The following is a 20,187-nucleotide window of genomic DNA, read 5'->3' as shown; positions in this document are numbered from 1 at the left end:
CCTTCTTGGGGCGGGGACAGACTGAAGCTGCATGGGACCCCCCACAATTCCCGCAGGCATGCTTGTATTTACAAAAGGGACGAAAACACGCCCCTTTTGCAGCAAACTCATGACAAGCGGGCGAGGCCCCCTTGCCAGCCACACCAGGAGTCGCCTTGGCCGGCGAAGCCGCGCCGGGCTCCTCCTCCATAAAGTGCCCACTATCCGTGCGCTCACACCCTTCCTTCCCGGACATATGCGTGGCCCGGAACCACAGGTCCGGGACCACCATATCCCACGGCAAGTTGGGCTCCACAGACATCCTCATGCGGAAACCCTTATCATAATGGCGCCAGATGGTGCCCTTATATTCAAAATGGGCCCTGGCGATTAAGTCTATATACTTAAACATGGCAGAGGCCATAGCCGGCTGCCGTTGGATCACTACCGACCCATAGGTAAGAAAGGCATACAGCCATGAGCTGAAGCATTTCGTTACCTTGGTCTTCTTCGTTTTCTCCCCCGGGACGATCTCCTTCTCCTGTTTGGGAACCTCACGGTTCAACAGCGAGAAGAGATCCACATACTCGCCCCGCCAAATAGCCTCCTTGACCGACGGGTGAAGGTGGCAACCTAGAGGGGTGGATGGAAGCCCGCACGGTATGGCCCCCGCTTTAATACAAGCGAAGGGGTCCCACACCGAGTTGGCCGCCACACCAAAAACACCCGCCCCATGGGGATAGGGGAAAACCGGGAGCGGGGGCATGACAGGAGGGGCCGGAGGAACCCACCCCCCTGCCCCGGACACCGCTGGTGTCCCCACAGGACCCGTCCCAGACACCGTAGCAGCGCTGGCCGCCGGCGGCCCCGGAGGAGGTACCGGCGGAGCCCACACCTGCCCACAGGTGCCCGCGGGGGACCCCAAAAAGCTGGACCCACTCCCGACCCCCGCCGGGGGAAAACCCGGGGCGGGGGGAGGAAGAAAAGACAGGGATGTGTTGTGTGGTGCAGCCTCACCTGCCCCGTACGGGGTTGAAGACATCCACGGGGGGCCCAATGGTGCGGGGCCCGGGAAAGCCGCCATCGGCCCTGCCGGGGCCTGCCGTCCGAACGGAGCCGGCTGCCCAGCCTGGGCCGCCGCCGGCTCCCTCCCCAATGCTGCAGGCACTTGGTTGCTGGCCGCTCCGGGGACTGCACCGCTCCTCCACTGCTCGAGCTCATCGAGCCTCTCCAACACCCTGGCCCAAGACAAAGCAGGAGAAATATCAGCTTGAGGGGCAGGAGGCAACGAGACCACCCCCCCCTGGTCAGGGACCACCCCCGCAGTCCCCTCCCTGCTGGCCCGGGCCCGGGCAGAAGGCCTAAGGGCCCTTCTGGGTCGCACCGCTGGCGGAGCCATCGGAGTAGAGGCAGGCCTCTTCTTAGGAGCCATCACCCTGCTCCTTGTATGCAATGAGCCAATAAAACTAGGCCACAACCCACCGCCCGGGTGGCAGGCCCAACTCCCCCAACGCAGGGCCCAACCTAGAGCCTAAGCCCCAGCAACCCTTCACCCCCTTTATCGGGAATAATACTAATGATAGATATGACACAGTATTAATGGATTGATATCCCCCCAATGGCAAGCCTCCCTGCGCAGGCAGGCCTCAAAGGCCTGTAATCCAACCTCCCAAGACCGGGGGCCCAGACAAAACACCCCCCAGCACGCCCTCCTCCCAGCCGGGAGGAGGTTACCAGTCCCCCTCGGGCCCGAGGGGGATCCTGAAGACTGCAGCCACGCGAAGAGAGGATAAGGCCACACGTCGTCCTGCTAGGAGAAGAGCCAGAAAACCTCGTTGCGCAACGAGCACAGCACTTTTCGCCCCCTCGGCAGGCCACAAAATGGCGGCCGCGACACGAGGGAGACCCAAAATGGCGGCCGAGCAGCACCCAAGAAGTGTCTGCTCAGGCACCAGGTCCGGGCGAAAAGGCTCTCTTCCCGGCCTGCTGTCCCTTAAATAGGGCCAGCAGGCCCCGCCCGGACCCGACGTCATGCCCAGCCACGTGGGCAGGGCATTCTCGGCCGAAATCTCGCCTCGCGAGATTTCGGCCGAAACCAAGATGGCGGCCGCCATCGGGAGGGCCCGAGTCTGCCGGCCCTCCAGCAAAAGCGCCGGGAAGCCGGTGAGTCGGCCGGCGATATTGTAGCAAAGCATGTATTGTCATCTGGGGACTGTTACTAGAAAAAAAAGCACAAGTTTTTGAAGAAGAGAAGAAGAGACCAAAAGTAAATGTGTATTTCCCCAATGTTAAGGCACAATTAGGCCATGCAGTTCATTGGATATAATGAGAAAGCAAAACTATATTACTAGTGATTTACCTACTTAAAACAATTTGAATATGGAAAAACAAGGACATCAACCTGGCAACCAAATGTAGGTTAGTCTGCTCTACTCTGTAGCTACTTAGGGCTATCAAGGTTGGATTTTAAAAAAGTTAAACAGGAAGTAACAGAGATAATTTATACAAATATCAGAATTTCATTTTGTTCTCATAGCTATAATGGTGCCTTATTAAAAAATAGGACTTAAACATCCATTTTGTATACTAGTTAAGCTCTTGTAACTTTCAACAGAGGTTGAAAAAGAAAATTTGCAGTGCATTGCAAAGAAAGTTGTGTAAAGTATATTTAAATGTAAGAAAAACCCCTCACATTGAATATGAAGGACATATTTCCCCCTCATCTTTCATTTGTTTGTAAGATATTATGAGTTAATTATTTCTCTTGGGTGGAATTGTTTAATTTACATTCACAGAAGTAGTTTTAGTTCTTTTTTGTAGTTTTTCCTTTTAATATCAAATTTGAAAAACCTTTTCTGTATTTTTCTCCCGTATATGTGTGTAGTGCACACATTGTCCTACCTGTAGACATGATAAAAGTCTGGTAAAAACTATATTACTCCAAAATAATAATAAAACTCAGGGTTCAGAGACAGCCTGCAGGTTTTTTCAAGCCTTGCAATTGCAACCAACATGCTGTAAATTGGGCCACATCTTATTTCTCCCTTTAAAACATCTGCTGGGTTTTAGATTTCACAATCGTCCATGATCATTGTTAATTTTATAAAAATTTCAATTTGAAATAGAACAGAATCCGTTTACAGAAGTAAGAATGGGGTAAGAAAAAAGTGTGTATGTTTTCCTTTCCTGATTTCTTTTAAGAACTTCATTACAGTATAAGATGAAAAAAAAAAGAAAAATCATTTTAAACAATTGACAATATATTGATTTCAAATCAATTACCAGTGACTACTGAGTTTGCATTATAATCTATATATGGTATGTGTAGGGTCAGTGTGCAACCATCATAAATGTGAGTTGGTTGTCAAGCATCCAAATGTAAATATTCATTCATTCTTTCATTCATTCATTCATTCATGTTAGAAAAAAATTCAGAAGAGAAGGATTTAGGGATAGTGATTTCTCAAAATGGGTGAACAGTGTGGTCAGGCAGTAGGGAAAGCAAGTAGAATGCTTGGCTACATAGCTAGAAGTATAACGAGCAGGAAGAGGGAGATTGTGATCCCACTGTATAGAGTGCTGGTGAGACCACATTTGGAATACTGTATTCAGTTCTGAAGACCTCACCTACAAAAATATATTGATAAAATTGAACGGGTCCAAAGACGGGCTACAAAAATGGTGGAAGGTCTTAAGCATAAAACTTATCAGGAAAGACTTAATGAACTCAATCTGTATAGTCTGGAGGACAGAAGGGAAAGGGGGGGGGGCATGATCAAAACATTTAAATATGTTAAAGGATTAAATAAGGTTCAGGAGGGAAGTGTTTTTTATAGGAAAGTGAACACAAGAATAAGGGGGCACAATCTGAGGTTAGTTGGGGGGAAAGATCAGAAGCAATGTGAGAAAATATTATTGTACTGAAAGAGTAGTAGATGCTTGGAACAAATTTCCAGCAGACATGGTTGGTAAATCCACAGTAACTGAATTTAAACATGCTTGGGATAAACATCCATCCATCCTAAGATAAAATACAGGAAATAGTATAAGGGCAGACTAGATGGAGCATGAGGTCTTTTTCTGCCATCAATCTTCTATGTTTCTAAGCATATGTATAAGATTACAGAAATGTATAAACATGATTGTGAATACATAAAATGTACACACATGGTTATGAATACAGAAGAGGAGAATACATGGAGACATTAGGACAGGGACAGTAGGTACATTGGTGTGCTTATGCACGCCCCTTACAGACCTCTTAGGAATGGGGTGAGGTCAATACATCTAAAGTTTTGGAGGTTTGAGGAAGAAAAAAGTAAATCACGTGACCATGGGACTGCTACCCCAGTCATAAGTGTGAAAAGTCATAAGTCATTTTTTTCAAGGTCCATTGTAACTTTGAATGATCGGTGATGAACTGTTGTAAGTCGAGGACTACCTATGCTGGTGTATTGATGTAGTGCAATGCAACTCTCCATGTGGTTATTCCTTGCTAGTTTAATAGTATGTTTCTGCTAAAGATGGTGAACTGAAGATGAGAAGTTTTAATTAGGGTTTAATTAGGGGAAAGAGGACAACTTTTAAAAAGAATCTTTTCCTTGTTTTTAAAATATGCAGAGGCAGGTTCAAAGCATTGTTATCTGTCCCCTCCTTCTGTGAAGATAAAGCTTCATGTATACTAGACATTAATTAGGTTTTCTCTTCTTTTATCTCCAGAGATTTGAAGAATAACTTAATTAGTAACATTGAACCAGGAGCCTTCTATGGACTTTCAGAACTGAAACGTCTGTAAGTATTAATTGCAACTAAAGCTACCTTAAAAATTATACCTGTATTGATATTGATATTTGGCCTCTAGAGAATTGGGAATATATCATCATGCAATTATGAGATAAAAGATACTGTATGATAGGGGTTTGATTCCCCCCCCCTGTACATAATTTATTTTTATGTATTAAGTCAAAACAAATAAATCTTTGCTGCAATCATGCAAGAAATTGAACATAGGAGAAATTGCGTTCTGACTTAAATTTACCTGCAGCATATGCTGGATCATATCATAAACATATATTGACAAAACAATGTAGTCCAGATGAAAGAATAAAGGGATGAAGAATGGATAGGCTTTAAGGGGGTCATTGACAATACAAGCTACAGTTTTATATCTAAAATTGATGATGATTATATACCATTAAGGCTGTGTTGGCGTCTGTTGGCCATGTAGATAGATTTTCTCCAGGATGATTTATGCTAGTTTTCCAATAATGCACCCATCACCACTCATAATTATACATTTGCTGATTGTTCTTCTCTCTCCGCTACCCTTTCTAACAGTATGTAGTTTTGAATAGAGCTGAGTGTTTTCTTGCAATATAAATAAAAGAATCAAGTGCAAAAAAGTGCAGAAAAATAAAAGTAAAGTTGCATGCTAATAGTGTAACAATGATCTACTTGAAATGAATTGTAAACAAAAATATTTACGTGGTATTACTATCTCCAAAAATTGATAATCTAATTTGATAAAGTAATGTACCTATAGAATTAATTAATTCAACAAACCTTAAAATATTTTAACAGTAAAATTTTAAAATTTCAAACACTGTTATTGACATCAGTATTAAGATTCAGTGACAAGATTTGGTCCAGCCATGTAACATAATAAACACAGTTAAATAAAATAATGTCAGCATAATTACTGACCATGCGGAAAGAGAGAGGGGGAATGTTATGGTCAAGAGATGATGCCAAGCGCTGTTCGGGTGTGGCAAGGAGAAAGAGGAGAGATGAAAAACCAGAGAATGAAAGTGCTACACATCTCCAGAATCACAAAGAAAGGTATGGAATGAAGAGACCAGAAAAGTTGGAGGAGGAAAGGGAAAACCAACTGGCGAATATAGGTGGTCCACGACTTGCAACAATTCATTTCTCTAATTTTTTCCCAATAAATAACTCCGATAGAATTAAATCATAATTAAATAAAGTAGTAATAATAACAATAACAACAACAATAATAATAGTTGTTGTTATTTATTTATTTATTTATTTATTTATTTATTTATTTATTTATTTATTTATTTATTTATTAGATTTGTATGCCGCCCCTCTCCGAGGACTCGGGGTGGCTAAATAAATAATTAAATCATTAATAATTCCAATTCATTTAATTCCATAGTCAATTCTTTTTATAATTTATAGCTTTATAGGGAAAAACATAGTCCTTTCCTCTTCTTTGGAGTACTAGTATCTTCTGCAGTCTTCTGAGTTTTCAATGTCAATTTTCTTAAAATCTCACAAACCTCCTTTAAAATTGCATTATCCAATACGTTTTCAAACAATTAAATCAGTTCCATCTTGAATAGTTTCTTCCTTACAGGCCACAGCTGATAACCCCTCTTTTCATATAGAAAAACAACCAATGTGAAAGCCAAACAAGCATTTCCAAGCCATATACACAGGTTAGCTGCTATGTTTCCTCCGCCCACTAGATGGCGCTAAATAACAAGTTTGTTCATATCTTCCATTATTTTTGCATTTCCACTTTCTCTTTCATACTTGTAAATTGGGGGGGGGGGGGAGACCAGAATAGCATCCACAGTGAAAATTTAAAGGGTCCCAATTAAAAAATAATAATAATAATTAAGAATCTTAAAAATCCAGTCCTGGGCAATTGCTACTTTCAAAAGACATTGCCCTTTGCCTCGTTGCAAGAACAGCTGCTTCCTGCCTCCATTTTGGGCTGTTTTAGCTCCATTTGAGTCAAATCTTGCAGGAAAAAAAAAATCCAAAATCCCTTCAGCAGCCTCAACTCACTAGCACAGCTTTAAATCCCTCCTTTCACTGTAAGTAACACCTCCAGCTCATTCCAGATGTCACCAATCATCTATCCATCCCAGGGTTGCGTTGTCTCCATGGCTGTGTCGGCTTAGGCATGGCTGCCTGGCCGGCTTTACACCATAGCCGGTGCGAGACTAGGCCAGTTCATCTAGTGGGGCATGCCAGCCCCTACCAGACCCCTGGAAGTGTCCCATGCGTCACCTTCCCTTCAGGAAGAATCCGGTCTGGTCCAAAAGGGCCAGAACCCCCGGGCAGTGGGGATTCGGAGCTTTTCCAAGGGAGAGGAAATGCTCCTGCTGCCGCGGCCATCAGACCCCGACCCTCTCTTCCCATTTAGTGACCTTTCAAAGTTACAACAGCACTAAAACAAATGACTTTTCACAATTTTTCACATTTACAAATATTGCAGCATCTTCTTGGTCAGATGATCAAAATTAAAATGCTTGGTGTCTGACTCATACCTACAATGTTTGCAGTGTCCTGAGAGGGGTCATGGGATCATTTTGCGACCTTCTGACAAGTAAAGTCAAGGGCAAAACCAGATTCAATTACCAAATGTGCTACTCACTTAACAACAACAACATTTAAGTGATTCACTTAACAACTGTGGCAAGAAACATAATAAACTGGGACAAAAGTCACTTAACAAATATCTCACTTAGCAACATAAATTGTGGGCTCAATTGTGATTGTAAGTCGTGGCAGGTGACAAACACTAATTACTGCTAGAATTCTTCCACATGACAATATCTGTCTTGAATAACAAGACTTCAATAGGGAAAGAAGGATGGAAGATTTCCAGTTCTCCCCTCCAGTTTCCCACAAAGAAACTTAAGGCGAAGTTGGTAGGAAGTTGGAAGTCCCTCCTGCTCCCACTGCTTTTTTGCCCACATGTTGTCATTCTACTGACAGGAAAGAATATTTGTAGCTCAGGGTTGAAATGAGGTGTCCATGGCACTCTCTGAACTGGGCTGTTTTCTTGCAGATTTTCCATTATTAAACTAGATCACATCATCACTGTGGTCATTTTGTTTCTCTGTTTAGAAAAAAAGAATATTTCTGAGATGAAGACCCAATAGGACACGAGTTATCTAGTAATAATTAGAATATAAAGATCTTTCTTTCTTTCTTTCTTTCTTTCTTTCTTTCTTTCTTTCTTTCTTTCTTTCTTTCTTTCTTTCTTTCTTTCCTTCCTTCCTTCCTTCCTTCCTTCCTTCCCTCCCTCCCTCCCTCCCTCCCTCCCCCGTCCGTCCGTCTGTCTGTTTATCCATTGGATTTGTATGCCTCCCCTCTCTGAAGACTTGGGGCAGCTGTTATACTACAGTAAGTAAGGTTACTGTAAAAACAGTGCGTTGTGAAACATAGAATGCTGTTTTGCTTGGTTTATTAGATAATAAAGTAGATAAAAATTTATAGATATACTATCTACTACATTTTATCTCTCAATAACATGTACAATTATAGTGCATACCAGAAGATAGGCACATATACTTAAATGTGTTTATAACTCAGCATGACTATATCTCAGTAAAACATTGCACAAAAGTTTTACTTCAAAAATAAAAAGTTAACAGACATTGTAAGAAATGTGAGAAAAATAAGAGGATATAATAGCAAGATATCAGCAGCAATTAAACATATGTACAGACAGATCTACTCGCTGAATCTGAATTACTTTTAAGCCATCGAAATATGTGAAAATATGAAAATTGTAATATGGCAATTGAAACTTACTGCTGTGGAGATGATCTATTATAATAACACAACCCTGACCTCTTGTGGGAAAAATAGAGAAGCTATATAGCTATGAAATGGTAGTGTTTACTTTCAAGCATGAGAATGAGGAAAATCAGAGATCATTAAAATAGAATCTTGTGAATTTGAAGATAATTGGAGAAAATATTCTGAAATACATGTGCTTCAGGAGTCACTATAATGTTTAAGTACAAAAATCTATAATCTGTTATCACAGACTATAGATTTCACTCCTCTGGAAACATTATAGAGACAGTGAATTGATTGATTATAATGGTAAATCAAGGTTGTTACTAAGTTAGTACAAGTTTTCTATAAAACATTGAGAATACTTATTGTCTCATAAAGTATGATTAGAAAATAGATTATCTTCCTTCCTTCCTTCCTTCCTTCCTTCCTTCCTTCCTTCCTTCCTTCCTTCCTTCCTTCCTTCCTTCCTTCCTTCCTTCCCTCCCTCCCTCCCTCCCTCCCTCCTTCTTTCCTTCCTTTCCACCCTCCCTTCCTGTCTCCTAACCTACCTAACTGCCTAACTACCTTCCAGTACCATCTTATTCTTTCCTATCTTTCCCACAAACAATAAAATAAGCAGCTAATGTAATGCAGATAAATGCAAGTGACAGGAGGTTTGTGAATCAGTTGGGGAAACCACAGGCTACCAAATTCATAAAATTAACCATTTCACTTGGAACACTTCTCATGGGCTGACAGCATTGCAGTAATTTAGCACTGTAGTTGCAGTGGCAGAACTTGTGAATAAATGCAAAATAGTGTCTATCAGGGGGGAAAAACCCACACCAGGACGTGGGCCACATGTCTAGTTGTTTAACAAGATTAATTTTATAGTCAACATTTCGAACATTTACGAGAGGAAAACATGATTTGTGTGATGTAAAATATATTTGATCTGAAAAAATAGGAAGGAATTGAAAGATGTGTAGAAATAATCTGTTACATACTGGTATTTCCCTTTTTCTTATTTATATTTTTGCAAATGATTCATTAGGAAAATTTATACCATACTTGGTATGTGGAGGGAATAGCACTTGGTTTTGAATCTTTGCTATTCAATTTGTATAGTCGTGACACATGACATAGCATAAATCTGCAAGGTGTTTAATGAATACCCATCTTTAGTTTGAAGGTAGTTAATATAAATATTTGAACATCTGGGCCAGGTGCTAGATAATTTTTCCCCTTGAAGATAAATTCTATTGAACTCAACAGATCATATTTAGTAGAATACTAAAAACCTATATTTCTACTGATAAACTTTTTTGTATTATTTAATTTAGAGATGCTAATTGCAGAATACCATTAAAATCTTGGTGCTAATTCTCACTAATTGGATTCACATAGTAAAATTTTGCTTGTTTGTGACATACATATTATCTGATTGTAGGTTTGTAATTGACAAACAATGAAAAATTAGTGAAAATCGAATTAATTCTCCTTTATGGGTCCTTAAAAATATCAGCGCTATAGAAATTGAATAAACACACACACACTTAAGCAATCATTGCCAATCATGTTGTGCAGTTACTGATTGTCCAATAGACCTCCAGTCACATGATAATATATTTGTCCTTAAATATCTTCATTATAGAGCAAAAACTATTTTTCAATGTGATCATTTTAATTCATATTATGGTAGTGCAGTTTAAAAAGAATGAATTACACTGTAATTGATTCTAGAATCATAATTCAGTTATGTCAAAGTTCCCATTATGTTCATTTTTTCTTTTTCTGAATTATCCCTGGCTTGTAGAAATGCAGGCATTTGTCTCATTTGATTGATTACCCTTTTTTCTAAGAGCTCAAAGCAGCATAGATAATACTCTTTCATACAATTTTATATGCAAGATTCTATGTGAACTGGAGTAACCTGAGAAGTAGTAGCTGGCCCCAAAACACACAGTGGATTTGAGGTGGATTTGAAGCTGGATCTCTCCACTTCTAGAACCTTACATAGTTCACCATAATCAATCTCATTTCATATCTACCCTGAATGGAAACATCATGCAGGATTTTGAACACTGCTGTAGAGAGTAAGGAACGTAACCTTGATGGAGATAGGAAACCCTAAGCAAGAGGGACTGAAGCATTTTTAAAGTCCAGAATAACAGAGATAACATTTGGAAACAACTAAGGCAGATACGTCCCTAATTCACTGGTGAAAGGGGGAGAAGAGACAACAGAATCAGACTTGCAAGGTTTTCCTTTTATTTCAAAATACTTTTAACTTTCATGTGGAATTGATGTCCTGGTCTGAGGACTACCTACTGAATTGTCTACTTACTTAGTTGACAACTGCCAACAGAAATGTGTTTCAGAAATTGGAAGTACTGATTGTGGCAAGCAAAATGATCTGATGTCCCTTATAACACAAATCATGTAGGCTGTTGTCATCATGCATTTCCACCATGGGGAATGGTTGCAGGAATTTGGTATGTCTGGTTTTTTGAGGAGTGCGGCTAGGGGCATAGTTCCCTCTAAGCTGCGCAGTGCGCTATAGCGCAGAGGTTTTTACCTCTCAGCCCAGGGAATTTCAAATTTAGCGCGGAGGACCGACCTCCGCGCTGAAATTTGAAATGAGAACTGCGGCTGCTCTACAACATAGGGCAGCAACAGTTCCTTAAGGAAAGGCGGGAAAGAAAGGGGCCGGCCAATTGCAGGCCCACTTTCTTCCCCGCCCCTTAAATTCCGGATTTTCTCCTCCTGGGCCCGGCCCCGCCCCTCGGCAGCCAAACGGTTGTTTAGCTGCCGGACGGGCAAGGTAAGGTAAGCCTCTGTGTGTGTGGGGGGGTGGGTTGCCGACGAAGATGGCTGGTTGTGCGGAGCCCACCACTAGGCCTATAAGCCTCCGTGGGGTGGGGGGTGGGGTTGCTGACGAAGAGGGCTGGCTGCGTGTGGCCCGCCGCTAGGCCTATAAGCCTCCGGGGGGGGTTGCCGACGAAGAGGGCTGGCCATGCGCGGCCCGCCACTAGGCCTCTAAGCCTCCGTGGGGTGGGAGGGTTGCCGACAAAGAGGGCTGGCTGCACGCGGCCCGCCGCTAGGCCTATAAGCCTCCGTGGGGTGGGGGGGTCCTGATGAAGAGGGCAGGCTGCGCGCGGCCCGACGCTAGGCCTATAAGTCTCCGTGGGGTGGGGTGGGTTGCCGACCAAGAGGGCTGCCTGCGTGCGGCCCGCCACTAGGCCTATAAGCCTCCGTGGGGGTTTGTGCCGACGAAGAGGGCTGGGGGGGCAATGAGTGGGCCTCTTACCTCTCCGCGGGTGCCGTCGTGTCAGGTGTGCCGCGAGCCCGGCCCGGTGGTGACAGCATCCATCCACGCCCTCGCCCTCCCAGGCATCCCTGGCGCCCGGCCACGCTCCGCCTCCCGGTAGGCCAGCCGACTTTTCCCTGCTGCCGGAGCCGTTTTCTCTTCATGGTGCAAAGCCACACAGTCCCGGACCCGGACTCCCGGATCGCTCGCTTCTCCGGTCAGCAAAGCCATCTGCCCAGGAAAGTGCCGCGCATTGAAAAAGCGCAATGCTTTCCTGGACAGCCGGCTTGCTGGCCAGAGAAGCAAGCGATCCGGGAGTCCGGGACTGTGTGGCTTTGCGCCATGAAGAGAAAACAGCTCCGGCAGCAGGGAAAAGTCGGCCGGGATACCGGGAGGTGGCGCGTGGCTGGGTGCTGGGGACACCTGGGAGGGCGGGGGGGGGGGGTTGATGGCTGCTGCCTCTTAGCTGCAGAGCCGCCGGGCGGAGGCGAAGACAACGGCGCCCTCCACTCTCTCTCCGGCTCTCTCTTTTTCTCTCTGTTGCCGGCGTGGTGAACAAGAGAGAAAGAGAGAGAGAAAAAGGAGGGGAGAGAGAATGAGAGAGAAAGAAACAAGAGAGAAAGAGAGGGAAAGAAAGCAAGAGAGAGAGAAAGAGAGGGGGGAAGGAGGGAGAGGGAAAGACATAGAGGGAGGAAAGGAGGGAGAGAGAAAGAGCAAAAAAGAAAGGAAGGAAGGAAGAGAGAAAGGAAGAGGGATGGAGAGAGAGAGGGAAAGAAAGATGAAGGAAGGGAGAGAGAAAGGGGGAGGGAGAGATAGAAAGGAGGGAGAGGGGGTAGTTAGATAGGGAGATGGAAAAGGAAGGGCTTGGAGAAAGGCAGGGGAGAGAAAGATAGAAAGGAAAGAGGGAGGGAGAGATAGAAAGGAAAGAGGGAGGGAGGAAAGGGAGGGAGAGATAGAAAGGAAAGAGGGAGAAAGGAAAGAGGGAGGGAGAGATAGAAAGAAAAGAGGGAGGGAGGAAAGAGGGAGGGAGAGATAGAAAGGAAAGAGGCAGGGAGAGATACAAAGGAAAGAGGCAGGGATAGATACAAAGGAAAGAGGCAGGGATAGATACAAAGGAAAGAGGCAGGGAGGAAAGAGGGAGGGAGAGAGAGAAAGGAAAGAGGGAGGGATTGAGAGAAAGGAAAGAGTGAGGGAGGAAAGAGGGAGGGAGACATAGAAAGGATAGAATTATGGATGCAAGAACTCGCTCATGTGTGATAGTGCACGCCCACACTTTATTTATTTATTTATTCATTCATTCATTCATTTATGCTTATATGCCGCCCAGTCCCAAAGGGACTGCTGCTCAGACACTATACTTTTCTGCTCACCCCGAAAAAAAATTAGAGGGAACACTGGCTAGGGGTGACATAATAGCAAGCTTTTAGTATTTGAGGGGCTGCCCCAAGGATGGGGGGAGTTGGCCTGTTCTTGGAAATGCCTGCGGGCAGGATGAGAGACAATGGGTGGAGACTGAACAAAGTGACGATCAACCTAGAACTAAGGAAAAATTTCCTGACAATCAACCAGCGGAGTTGTGGATGCTTCATCACTGGAGGTTTTAAAGGAGGGATTGGACTGGATGTTTTGAAGGAGAGATTTTGTCTGAAATGGTCTAGGGTCGGTAAACCATGACTCGTGAGCCACATGCAGCCCTTTGGCCCATTGAGTGTGGCTCTTCCACAAAATATCATGTGCAGGCCACCTGTGAGCCTCGGCAGCCATGCTCGCAGAACGGACTGCCTTAAAAAAGCTGCCCGGGCTAACGCCAGGAGAGCACGCATGCCATTAGGATTTGTCTTGAAAGCTCCCTCATCTTTGGGGCAAATTTCTTCATGGGAGGGAGGAACCATCTGCAGAATTTACCACACTTTTTTTTTTTGCCTGGGGAATGGGGGAAGAAAGAAAGGGATCAGTTGGATGATTAGGAGTTTGGGATTTGGGGATTTTGTTTCATTTTGCTTCCTCCAGTCTTTCCCACTCAGTCGCTTTGAGAGCGTTTACCTTTTTATCCACTGCCCCCCCTCCTGAGAACTTCACTCCTGTGAGGGGAAAGGGGGCGGCATGGGCTGTTCTTACTTGGTTTTGGCACGGAAGAGGCACAAAAGGCTGCTGGCTACCAGACTCTGTGGAAAAAAAGAGAGAACCCAGGAATTAGATCACTGAACTTTTCTGAGCGGTCTAACATCCTGAGCAGGAGTAGCGGGAGATGTAATCCGAATGCAAGATCCAGAGTTTTCACCTGAGCTTGTGAGAAGGGACCAGTAGGTGAGACACCTTTGTGCCTGTGCCCCCAGTCCCCGGGGTTGGATGGAAAGAGGGGATGGGGTCGTTGAGAAGGAGAGAAGCTCCGAGCACTTATCTTCCCCTCTTGTGAATTAGCACTGCTGTCATCCATGAGGGAAAGAACGGGGCAAGTGGGGGAGGTGAAAGCAGAAGACGTTCCAGCTCCCGCAGCGAGACTTAGCTCTTAAGTTAATGTGAAGGGCAGAGAGTAGGAGCGGAGAAAGTGATGCCATTGAGGCTGCGCTGGTTTTGTTAGTGGCCAATGATGTTTGGTAGCTATTGCTGGTGCGCCCTGCCTGGGCTGCCTCTCCTGCCTGCTGCGGGGTTGCTTCTCTTGGGCAGCGGGAGTGTTGTGGGCTTCGTCAGTGGAAGCGGTGAGGCTCAGCCTCAGGCACCTGCCTCCACCACTTCTTCCCTGGTGGACTTCCTCTACTGTCACCTCAGAACTATGATGGAGAAGGAAATCCTGTCCGTGCTGGGTGTGCCTTAATGTCCCTGGCCCCGGCCCTCACAAGGGCTTGAGCTGCAGCAGCCGAGAGAACCCAAAGTTCATTTCCTTTAACAACGCTGACTGGCAGCAGCAGACAGTGCCTCCACTGGGTAGGCTCACTTCACACCTCTCTTCATGCTGGATTTCTACAACACACTGTCGGATGAGGAGGAGGAAGCAACTTTAACATATACAGAGGGAGAGGGAGAAAAAGATAGAGATACAGAGAGAGGGAGAGAGAGAAAGAGAGAAAGAGAGGGGGAAGAGAGACATAGAGATACAGAGATACAAAGAGAGGGAGAGAGATACAGAGAGAGGGTAAAGATAGAGAGGCAAAGGGGGAGAGAGCCAGTGAGAGATGCAGAGAGAGGTAAATGGGAGAGAGGGAGAAGGGGAAAGAGATACAGAAAGAGGGGGAGATGGAAAGGGGGAGAGAGCCATAGGGAGATGCAAAGAGAGGGAGAGAGAGATAAAAATACAGAGAGAGAGGGAGAGAGATACAGAGAGGGGAGAGAAAGGGAAGAGACAGATAGAGATACAGAGAGAGATACCGACACACACACACACACACACGCACACACACACACACACACAGATACGGGAGATACGGGGAGGGGGGAGACATAGATTAGATTAGATTAGATTTATTGGTTCTCCACTGCATCTGGAAGGAGAGTCCAACATGGGTAATGTACCAATCCTATTGGTAGAGACTGAGTTATAATTAGCATAATAATAACTACCGCCCCCTTACTGCTCCCATGAGCCCCAGTTTTAAAAACTCAGTCCAAGAGTAGAGACATACTGAGTTTTGCTCCTTAGGAGTTTTATAGTATTTTTATATATGTATACATTAAATTGTAATTAAATTGATGATTTTGACCTGTTTAATCTTGTTCTTTGTCTTTCAGGTTGAAAGGACCACAGAAGAGAGATGAACAGAGGAAAGGGGTCTCTGCCCTCCGCGGGCAGCACCCCCAACGACCCTCCTCAGGGGTTTTGTATTCCCTCCGTGGGAACACCCCGTACAGGAGCATCCAGCCTGGGGTCCCTGACCTCCGTGGCCAGACCAGGGCTGTAGGCTGAAGGTGGAGGGGTCCGCCCCCTCCACTGGGTAGCCTGAAGGCGCTGTAGCGAGGCTCCCGGCAAGGAGCGGAGCCGCGCCTCTCAGCTGTTCGGCAGCCGCCGAACAAGCCGCCGCCGCAGCCGGCGGCGGCTAGGAAGCCGCAGGGTGAGCAAAAGGCGCTGGGACGGCCGGGATTACTGGCGAGACCAGCGAAATTGCGAGCGCGCCGCCGGAGAAGCAGCGGGTAGCTGCTATGGCCGCAAGGGGGCTGGAAGCCGCAGTGCTCCCCCCCGCCCCCCCCCGGAAGGGAGGAAAAAGCCGCGAAAGGCATGGAGGCCGCCATCTTGGTTGCTACTTGCGCAACCCAAAAAGGCGGTAACAGGAAGTCCTCCGACAGCTGGTAGGCGCGAGGAGGCTACATGCCTCAGTGCGCAAGCGCGATTGGCCAGAAAGACGGTGGCCATCTTTTTCTTGATTCTGAGCCAGCAAAATTTACTGTGCAACGAGCTTGCAAGGCCCAAACGGTTCTTCAGTTACACAACCACTGTGAGTACATGGAAGAACAAGCGGGACCCGAGAGGGCTGCCTCCCCTATTATGGTCAAGGAAAAGCCCAAAGGGAAGGCTAGGGAGAAGTCTAAGACTTCACAGTCCTCAGCCTCGGCCTCATCCATAAAGGAGGCCGAAAAACGTATTAAGGCCCTTGAAAAGAAGCTGGAGGCAGCTTTACAGGCCTCCCCATCTACAGTACCACTGGGCCAGAGGCAAACAATACCGGATCAAGCCACCATGCCCAGTTTTGGCCTATCTGAAAGGGACTGGTCACCGGATAGGCAATCAACTCTATTGCCACACACCATGTCTTCCCCAGGCCCTTCATGGAACAGACCAGGGTCAGCTAGCCATGCTGGAAGGAGTTCTCTGGGCCCAACTGCCACGTTCACCCCCACAGCGGCGGGACTGAGGGCACAGGCAAGCACTTGGCAAGACATGCCACCAGACTTGCAGGATCTTATCGCAAACGTTTATTCACAGGGCATGGCGGCCGGGGCCACCAAATATGGCCAGCAACCATCTCAACCAGGACAGGTCTGGTCAGCACCGCCCCCCTCAGGTTTGGGGTCCTTATCTGAGGAACCACTTATGGGAGAGGACAGTGATAGAGAGTATGACCTCTCTGAGGATGAAACAACTCCCGAGCAACCTCAACCGGTAGGCCTGTTTAAGCCAACTCTGTTCAGGACTCTGTTGTTTAAGGCTAAACAGGTGATGAACCTACCAGGTACAACCAAGACAACGGAAGATGCGGAAAAGACCCCTGATGCCTTACTACAGGAACCTCAGCCTGAGTCAGAGCATTTCCCGGCATCAAATATTTTCCTGCAAGGAGCCAAGCGCCCTTGGCAATATCCAGCTGTGGCTCAAGGTCCATCCAATCTGGAACGTCGATTTTACACGTTCGACGAGGAGGTGGAGAAACTCCTAGAGTTCCCACCCATAGACCAACCAGTAGTGACTTTGGTCTCCAGCGCCCTGGTACCCTCCGAAACAGGGGAGAGCCTAAAACCGGAGGACCGGAAGGCAGAGATACTTCTGAAAAAGGGACACCAGATGGCGAGCTGGGGATTTAGAGCAGCAGCGGCGGCTTCCTTTATCAACAGGGCTTCCCTCCGGTGGATATAAGAAATGCAATCTCGCATGGGACCGGAGGATGGCAGACTACGCCAGGACCTAGCTAAACTACGAGCTGCGGTGGAATTTTCCGCAGATGCCACACTGCACGCAGCTAAATTTTCCAGCAGAGGCATGGCTACCACACTTGCAGCGCACCGTCTCCTGTGGCTCCGACATTGGCCAGCCGATCTGAAGTCCAAATGGAGACTGGCATCAGCTCCATTTCAAGGCTCTATGCTCTTTGGAGATATTCTGGACAAAGTCCTCATTGAGGACAAGGACAAGAGGAAGGTCCTACCCAGAGCAGGCAGGCGGCAGGACCGGAGGTCAGCGCCATATACAAGGCGCCAAACGTCCCGCTGGGACAACACCGCAGGAACGGGCCAGAGCCAAAGGCCGTACACGCAAGGTCAGTTCTCAAATCAAACCTTCAGGAGCGACCGGGGGTCATTCCAAGATCAACCCAGAGGTTACCAAGGTTCGAGACGGCCCTTTCGGGGGAACAACCAGAGGGGCTTCCGCCGCTCAAAGTGACTCTGCCACCCAGTTTCCACTCGGCGGGAAGCTCCAGCACTTCCACGCCTCCTGGTACGCCACCACCACAGACCAATGGGTCCGAGCTACAGTGGCAGGGGGGCTACGCCTGGAATTTGTGGGCCTACCCCCCAGCCGGTTTATACACTGCCCACAAGTCAGAAAGCCACAAGACAAACAGCGACTACAAAACAAAATCGCTCATTTGCTGGAGATTCAAGCCATAGAACCGGTTCCACCACAGGAGGAGGGGAAAGGATTTTACTCACGGATCTTCATTGTCCCCAAGGCCTCAGAAGGCTGCAGGTTGATTCTCAACCTAAAGCAACTCAACCTTTTCATAAAATACCGGCGTTTTCACATGCACTCGCTTCAAACTATCTTGACCTCAATCAGATCACACGATCTGTTAACGTCTATCGACCTAAAAGAGGCGTACCTGCACGTCCCCATACACACGGCACACCGGAAGTACCTACGGTTTTGTTCAGAGGGGACGCACTACCAATACAAGGCCATGCCATTCGACCTTTCGTCAGCCCCACGGACTTTTACCAAGCTCCTGGATGCCCTGACGGCACACCTGCGATCTCAATCCATCAGACTAATGGCGTACCTGGACGACATCATCATACTGTCCAGGTCACCAGCGCAGGCAAACCAGGACCTAAACCGGACCATACGGACATTGGAGGATCATGGCTTTACCATCAATCTGGAAAAGAGCCAATTAGTTCCCAGTACCAGTCTTTTACACCTAGGAGCGGTCATAGACACTCTGTCGGGCTCAGTCTCACTCTCCCCAGAGAGGATTGCAAATATACAACGGTTGATAGCCGAACTCAACCAACACAGACGGGTTCCCATGTCACTGTTGTCAAAGGTGTTGGGAACCCTAGTTTCGGCTATAGGAATTGTACCTTGGGCCAGGCACCATATCCGAGCCCTACAGTGGTTTTTACTACCGGCACAAAGGGCCAAGGTGAGCCACTCACATCAGCAAACACGTATTCCACGGCAAGTCAGGTTTTCCCTGAGATGGTGGACATCGCCCGCAATACTCAAAGGTTCCTCCTTTCAAACACAGGACAAGATGATCCTCACTACAGACGCCAGCCTTTACGGTTGGGGAGCTCACATCGGTCCCCACATGGCGCAGGGCACGTGGTCGGCAGAGGAATTGATGCCTATAAACATCAACTTCCTCGAACTCAGGGCGGTCTTCCTGGCTCTCCAGGCCTTCCACGCTATTGTCCAGGACAAACACATACTAGTGCTTACGGACAATGTGGCGACCAGAGCCCACTTGAACCATCAAGGGGGTACGAGGTCGCGTCGCCTCATGGACGAGACGGCAAACCTGTTCGATTGGGCCGAACTTCACCTAGCGTCCTTATCCGCAGACCATATTGCCGGGACCAACAACACCCAGGCAGACTGGCTCAGCAGGACTACATTAGACCCATCAGAATGGAGGCTGGACCCAGCACTCTTTCAACAGATATCGCACAGATTTGGGACTCCATCTGTAGATCTGTTCGCTACCCACCGGAATACGCAGACCCCAAGGTTTTATTCCCGCTTTCCGGATCCAGGGACAGAAGGGATAAACGCCTTGCGGTCTCCCTGGCCGACAGGACTGCTGTATGCATTTCCTCCAGTAAACTTGATACCAAGAGTCATAGAGAAAATTCTCCAGGAAAGGGCAGAGGTTCTGATGGTGGCACCACACTGGCCACGCCGACCGTGGTTCGCCGACCTGATGGCTCTGTCGGTAGCTCCACCATGGAGGATGCCAGACAACATCATCACCCTCAGCCACGGGAATCTGCTACACCCGGATCCCCAGTGGCTACAACTAACCGTCTGGCACTTGAAAGGCACAGATTAACGCATCAGGATCTGTCGGAGAAGGTCATCAATACAATTCAGGCCGCTCGGCGTCCCTCAACGTCCAGGATATACCAGGCCACGTGGGCGGCCTTTTGCACCTTTTGTGACAAGGAGGGCAAGAATCCCAAGGAGGCATCGGTGATTACAGTGTTGGAATTCCTGCAAGCAGGAATAGACCGGGGATTGGCCCCTAACACGTTAAGGAGACAGGTGTCAGCACTTTCCACCATGATACAGATTCCGGAGGCTCGTTCGCTAGCCCATCATTCGTGGGTCAGAGATTTTATACCTGACAGGACCACCATTTGAGCCTTTGAGATCCATTCCACTTAGGCTTCTCTCCTTGAAGACAGCCTTCTTAGTAGCAATTACCTCG

At 46.9% G+C, this 20,187-nt stretch overlaps 1 protein-coding gene across 1 annotated transcript in view; it reads left to right on the top strand.

The window, feature by feature from the left end:
• ADGRA1 (adhesion G protein-coupled receptor A1) overlaps window positions 1-20,187 on the top strand; it is a 549,068-nt gene that overhangs the window by 126,938 nt on the left and 401,943 nt on the right. Inside the window, exon 3 of the mRNA XM_070752445.1 lies at window positions 4,699-4,770. Within this exon, the coding sequence (XP_070608546.1) occupies window positions 4,699-4,770 (72 nt within the window). The remainder of the gene's footprint in view (window positions 1-4,698; window positions 4,771-20,187) is intronic.

Source organism: Erythrolamprus reginae, chromosome 5 (assembly GCF_031021105.1).
Source record: "Erythrolamprus reginae isolate rEryReg1 chromosome 5, rEryReg1.hap1, whole genome shotgun sequence".
NCBI classification, from domain to species: domain Eukaryota; kingdom Metazoa; phylum Chordata; class Lepidosauria; order Squamata; family Dipsadidae; genus Erythrolamprus; species Erythrolamprus reginae.
The sequence above is the reverse complement of the archived record's forward strand: the minus strand, read 5'-3'. Positions and strand labels throughout refer to the sequence as shown.